General features: G+C 37.2%; 1 protein-coding gene across 1 annotated transcript; it reads right to left on the reverse strand.

Moving 5' to 3' along the window:
- Window positions 1-1712: 1712 nt before the first annotated feature.
- On the reverse strand, window positions 1713-4575 carry LOC104946168 (parapinopsin-like). The gene is made up of 4 exons (XM_010771946.1): window positions 4248-4575; window positions 3717-4045; window positions 2634-2876; window positions 1713-1820 (listed from the first exon to the last, which is right to left on the reverse strand). The coding sequence occupies exons 1-4, from the start codon at window positions 4573-4575 to the stop codon at window positions 1713-1715; spliced, it is 1008 nt and encodes a 335-aa protein (XP_010770248.1).
- Window positions 4576-7297: the final 2722 nt, after the last annotated feature.

Below are 7297 nucleotides of genomic sequence, written 5' to 3' on the forward strand. Positions count from 1 at the left end.
CACGTCCGTAACCGTGGTTAGTAGGAAGGAAGGACGAGAGGTGGTCCTGCTGTCAGGATGCTGGAGAGAGCTAACGCACTACCTACACCCCCCCCCCCCCCTTCCCTCTCTCAGCCGGCCTGGTGCGTACAGTATACCTCGTTAGGCAACGTGACAACATATCATTGTCTCAATTTACCTGTCTGTCAGTGTCCCGCAGTCAAGTCTGTGAAAGAGATTGGGATTGAACCTGGACTTTGTGTTTTTATCATATTTTACCAATGAGGCTAGGAGGGAAAACTCAACATGGATGCATACAAATGAGCAAATGAAGCCCACAAGTTTGAACACAAGACAATAAAGTATATTTAGGTTTTTATCAATTTTCCTTTATTTATCTATTACAATACTGATACTGGACTAAGTAAAAAGTGGGCTTTTTCAGGCATTACCATTGAGAGTTTGAATCAGCACCTGGGATATTTAGGGTTAATGTGTCGTTCATGAGTGTTTGATTTGTAGGCGAGTGCGCTCTGTACTCTAATTCAACCGAATACTGTCATGAAAATGTAGGTTTTCCATTTTGTGTGCACATTGAAAGGGCTCTTTGAATTGTTTGTGAGTAAAAAAAAATGTGTTCTAGTCCTTTTGTTGATGACTGTCATATAAAAGGACCAATGCACATAACAGGCACATTGTACTATTCGTAGCAAATACAGTACTGATGAACTGAAGATATGCATTATTTTGTAAACACTTTTAAAAGTTGTGTTAAACTTCAGATGAAAAGAACTTACTTTTACCTCATGTCAGGGATTCCTGAAAAAAGAAAAGATGATTTGGTCTATACCAATGGTATTTAAATATTAGCACATAGCTGTTTGTCTTTGCACAAGTGACTGTATAGTGCTTTTGTTTCTCCTTTTTCTAAACAGATTTGTGTATTAAGGTGAGACAATTTTGTACTTTTTGTGACTGTGTGTATGGTTTAGTGGAATCTATATTTGTCATTTACACCTCACCTTACAATGCTGGGAATGAAAGAGTATTAAAAAAAATATTTTCAAGGTGCACTGTTTCTCTGTTCGCAGGTAGGGGAAAAAATAAAATGGTAGAGTACCGGTTTACAGAGAAACACATTATTGATTTGAACGTTTCTATTAGTTTTCTTCATATTGTTATGATTATAATTACTCTTACAACTATTAATGTTCTGAAAGCTGTATTAAAATAGAAGATAATGTAAAATATGTACAAACGTATGGAAAGACCCATGGTAATGTTCTCTACTTGAAAGTCTTGATATTTGCTCCTTAATGTTTTTATTCAGTAAACATCATTTCTCTTAGTAGCAAATGCTTTACTATAACCTTCTAGGTTTTATATCAATACATTTTTTTGTATTTTTCATTTTATTTTGGCCTTGACTTTATTTGAATCGAAACTGATATTTTATTTTCTATTGATCATCATTGAATAAACTTATGCTGAATTACTGTTCTCATTTATTTGTATTCTGCACAAAACATGACACTGTTTTCCTCACCACTCAGTCTCTACATGTGAAGTCGAAGAAATATTAGTCTTAACCATCAATCCATCATTTAAAAAATAAGAACACATTTAAACATTGGAGCTATAGTGTTGCTGATATTTGTGAAGCAAAGATGTGCAATCTGGATTGTGAACATTTCAGCCAGAAATCTATTAGATGGTTGATGTTTGTATACATTTCAGTCGGGAGACACTTTGTTGCTCTCCACAGTCGTCATCTCTGATGTCTCTTCGTCCTCCGAAGGCTCTGCCCTACACAGCAGGAAGGGAACTGCGTATTTACGAAACTGTAAAAAAACAAAATGAGCCCTAAAAAGTTCAGCAAACACATACTGTCTTCTTTAAACATATTGACAAAAAAATTGCAGCAAGTTAGAGCTGCGTTATTATAAAAAAAAAATGCAAACAATTCATATGATGATGATATCAAATAATAATTACTGATCAGCTATATCTGTGTTTGTGTTTTATTGATTCCTCTCTGTTTCATTCTTTCCTGTTGTGTCAAAAAAACTTTTTACATTTTAATAATAATAAGTTGTAGTTGTAACACTGTTGTAATAATAATAATAATAAGTCAATATAGGATATTTTAAAACAAACAGACAATATACAAATACCATACATTAAAACCATTTAAATGTTTAAATTGTGCATAAAAACGACTTGCCGGGGGAGTTCAAGTAAAGTGTTACAACATGTTGTAATTCAGTCAGGTACATAAACTCTTTCTGTTTTTTGTTTAGCGTTGACAAATAATTCAGAATAAAAAATGCATTTAATTGTAAGGGAAGACTAAAAAATTTGAATATGCAAAATGTATACCCAATAAAACATGTAAATATTACATTAAATTGTAGAAACGTCTTTAAACCTTTATCCTTAAACACTGTCCATCAACACCACTAGATGGAGCTAAGTATTTAAGGGCCGATTCACTGCAAGGTTTATTACCTGCATGTTGTTAATCTCTTTTGGCTAAATTCAATTATTTTCATTTAATTTCAAACCTTTATTTAACCAGGTGAATCCCATTGAGATCATCAATCTCTTTTTCAAGGGAGACCTGCAATTATTATCTATGCGTGGAGTAACATTACCTGTTTGTTGAGGTAGATGTAGATGATAGGGTTGTACGCAGTGCTGCTCTTGGCCAGGTAAACAGGCACTGTGGCCACCAGCGGGTGAATCTCCACATCCGGGTTGTAGACCACCAGCATGGCCAGGCCGGCGTAAGGCAACCAGCTGATGAGAAATGTGAGGACCATCAAAACCACCATGGACGCCACCTTCGCCTCTCCTTTAGCCACCGCACCGCCTTCCAGACAGGCCATCTTGGATACCTGTGGGAGCAGAGTATGTTTTTAAACACTTATGGGTCCAATGGTCTTTGGATCACACCACAAGAATGCAAAGCCTTGGTTTCAATAAGGACAACCGTTGCATATCGCTTTGTAAGCTATACAATATTCCTCTTTAGAAAAAGTATTAAAAATACAATAAGTACCAATACAGCAATGAAAATATACTCAATTGCAAGTATATTCAATAAAAAGTAAATTATACAAAATAAAAGTGATCATTCTGCAGTAAAATGGCCATTGTGTGGAATAAATTATGATGTATGATCACATTGTTAATACTAAGTCAACAAATAAGCAGTGTTAAGTTAAGCTTATTATTTAGGTTGAGCTAATTATAAATATCCTGTTAAGTCGATTTGTTCTGTCCGCATCCAAAGGGTTACATGATGAATCTGAATCAACAATTGTGTCACCTTTTTTCTAAAGTATTGTTTTATTTAACCTTTTTCAGCCTAAAGTCATTTAAATAAAATCAGCTGAGAGGCTGGCAGGACTTGTTACCAGCTGACAGACATCTGAATGTATGTTTTGTTTGGTTGAGAGTCACAGGTTTAATCTGTAACAATTCCCTGTATTTTATAAATTTAGCAAATTCTTGGCAATCTAAATAATTTTTCTTTGAAGTCAGTAACTACAGATTTCAGATACATCTTGTGATTCTAATAGTAACATTTTAGTATGGGAATATTGACCTTGTACCTCAGTAGTATTAAATAGTGAGTAAATGACGTAAAAAATGTAAAGAAAGAAATGGAGAGTACTTGGGTAAATGCATGTAGCTACTTTTCACCACATGAAGCAACATGTATACGTGCTAACCTTGTGTAATGTCCACATTAATTTCGAGTAGGATGCTATTATAAGGAAAAAGGGAACTGCAAAGCACACTGCAAAGTAAGCCAGGATGTAGGAGACGTTGTGAGGGTCTCGGTTGTGCCAGTCCGGTGCACAGGACGTCCCGACACCCTCCAGCTCATACCTGCCCCAGCCAAACAGGGGAGGGGTGTTCCAGGTGAGGGACCACAGCCAGGACAAGGCTATGCCTCCTAACGCATGCTTTTTTTGAAAGGTAATCTGTCCCAATGGTTTACACACGACAAACATCCTCTCCACTGCAATCAGAGCCACTGTGCACAAAGATGTGATGCCTGTGGAGAAGTGAGGAGAAAGGAAATGGGGAATTTGTTAAAAATGTTGTTAGCAAAAATGTATGGGATGAAATTAGTTATCTTGTAAAAATGTACTTAAATGTAACATTTCTGGAAAGGATATGCATGTTGAATCGTAAATCCGTAATAGTACTATGAACAGTTTAAGAAGAGTACTCAACCTATACTCTCTTTTACTCACCAAAAAAGGACACTGCAAAGCCCTCCATAACACAGCCTGTTCTTCCCAGGGAGAAGTACCCCTGGGCGTTGTTGATCACGGACAGGACCCCTCCAGTCATAGCTGTTCCCAGGTCAGCCACAGCCATGTTCACCAGAGCGAAGTTGAGCGGCTGCCTCAGCTGCTTGTGCAAGAGGGACACGATGATCACTGTAGCGTTGAGTATGATGGCCGGAACGGTAAAAATTGCCATAATGATGGAGAGGATGAGGAAGCCAGTGCGTGACAGAGAGGGTTCCCCATGTGGGCCCATGTAGTAGGAAGCATTTTGCACAGCAGATGGATGCATGGTACAAAGCTTTCTTTTCCTGCAGAGTTGTCGAGTAGTTTCCTCCTCTTCCTCCTCCCGGAGTTCCTAGGTGTTCAATTTCTCACTCCTCAAGTGTGACATCGGGGATCAGATGCCCTCGGTCTAAGCATAAGTCCTTCAGATCTGGATTTAACAAAGAGTAATTCCTCCAAATGATGATCCTTGATCCCTAACCTTTTTTCCTGATTGTAAGGTACAGAACATCTCTGCAGTGCTTCTCACCAGGTTCAGTCTACTGAGAAAGTGTGAAAAATAAATTATCAGAGAAGATGTGTCACAAGAATGTAGTTAAAGTAAATATTAATGAGAGCTGATGATGTCTGGCTCTTTCCCTCACTTGTTAAGTCTCTCATTATGTCTATCTCTCTCTCTCTTCACACACACACACACACACACACACACACACACACACACACACACACACACACACACACACACACACACACACACACACACACACACACACACACACACACCAGGGGTCAGATAAAGTTTAATTAGTATCAAGTCAGGTCAATGTATTTACAGCAGCACATGTAAGAACAATACCTCTTGACTAAAGCGCTATACAGAGTTGTTCCAATACATTTAGTAATAACTGTTAAAATAAAATAGAACATAAACTTATTTTGTGCAATTAAGGACTCTTATGTATTGTGTTGAACCCTTTTCTTCTCCAACAGGCTCTAACAGCCTGTAACAAATACGGTAGATTAATCGAGACAAGGAGATATGAAAGCATGTAAAACATGATAAACTTATTTAATTTCAAACCGAATACAGAGAATTTTCGAATGATTTAAACCTGCTTTAAAACCTCATTGCACACTGGGAATACTAACTGCACAAATAAATCACAAGTAAAGAAATTGCAGCTATAGGTCTTTATCCTCCACAGAGCGTGGTGGAGTATACTATGTACATTCATTTAGTAGACAATGTTTTTATGTGGTTGCCAAACAGGATTACAACGAAAAAGCTTTTAAACCTGACTGTAGACAAATATTGCAGATTTAATTGAATCATCTGATACACAACAGTGTAAACTACTAGGTTGCGAGTACAAATAAATACCATCTTTGGTAGATTAAACATTACATGAACTTCACTAAAATTGTATTATATGGAGCTGTTTGGGCTATTTTGTCCACCTCCTGAAATGTTATTTACATGTGGATTAAAACATTAAGTGAGATTAAAGTTGACCGTCGTACCTTTATATTTATGCCTTTCAAATGACATTGTTTTATGCAAGTCAGCTTAAGAATGGGACATACACACTACACTATATATACGTTCCCACACTAAGATCCCATTATCCCCAGTGATTTTCACAAACTGGTGAAGTAACTGGTTAAGCTTTTAATTAGGTACATAATGGAGAGTCTAGACCCACTCACTCATACATCTCTATTCAACATATTTACAAGTCATTTAACCTTTATAGACACCTGAATGTGACAATAGGTTTGTACATCACTGAACAGCCTCTAAGGTTCAAAGAGGTCAGATGTATTATTCTGCATTTAAAGCTCGCTGGATGAGAATAAGTCAACAGTTGTACTTGGTATGACATGAATGGTCCCTGGGCTGCTGAGGGCACGAGGTGGGGTAAACCCTGAAGTGTAATCCTCAAGACTGAACGACAACAGGTGCCAAAGTTTCACCCTGTAAGAGGTTTATGTCCAATCAAGTCAAGAAAGAGATTATAGTTGTTTGTGAAAGCAGTCTGGCTCTGGTTTTAAAGCTATATAACTATATTTGTATCTCTTTTCAAAATAGTTTTCGTCTCATTCCTGATTTTTTAGTTATCTTTTTTGCTTGAAATGTTGCAAAATGGTTAAAAGCCCCCTAAAAAAGCTTCTGAGTTTACCATGAATCACAATTGTTGTTTTTCTTTAGATAAAAGTTTTAAATGTGTTGGCAATACCGATTGAGATGCTGCGCTTCAAACCAAATCCATCAACTTGGAAAGCAAATGATAGAGGATTTAATATCCCTCTAAACTTCAGTAAGAAATTAGGGCAGTTAAACCCATAAAATAAGGGAAAACACTGCGTCAGTTACTATCCAATCCAATCCATTTTATTTCTAAAGCACATTTAAAAACAACAGAGTTGAACAAAGTGCTGTGCATCAACAATTGTATAAAAACATAGCATAAATACATACAAAATAGACAGGAGATGAAACAAATGTAAAACACGAGACAATGAAACCAGATCAGAAGCCACAGACTGAAAAACTCTACATGATGTAAAAACAATACAAAACACTAGTAAGATAAAAACCCACATTTAAAAGCACAAGTGTCACCTGGCCTGTAAATGCCAGGGAAAGGAAGTGGGTTTTTAAACGAGATTTAAAAACAGGCAGAGTTGGACCAAGTCTAACCTGGAGGGGCAATTCGTTCCATAATTTTGGAGCTGGAACAGCAAAGGCTCTGTCTCCTCGCTGCTTTAGCCTTGATTTTGGGACTACCAATTTACTAAATCTACAAAACTACTTGAAGCTTGCTGTTTATTCAAGCAACACCTTCTTCACACAAAACATTGTTTTCTGCAAGTCAGCTTAAGAATTGGTCCCTGTTCCTGCAGTGAGAGCTCCTTTAACATCAGAGGGTTTCACTGTGATGTTTGAGCTCCCCTGTCCCTGTGCCAGATAACGGTGAAAAGGTTGACACTAGCAAGGAGATTTTAGT

The sequence above is a fragment of the Notothenia coriiceps genome, unplaced genomic scaffold (genome assembly GCF_000735185.1).
Source record: "Notothenia coriiceps isolate Sejong01 unplaced genomic scaffold, NC01 NC01_scaffold00010727, whole genome shotgun sequence".
NCBI classification, from domain to species: Eukaryota; Metazoa; Chordata; class Actinopteri; order Perciformes; family Nototheniidae; genus Notothenia; species Notothenia coriiceps.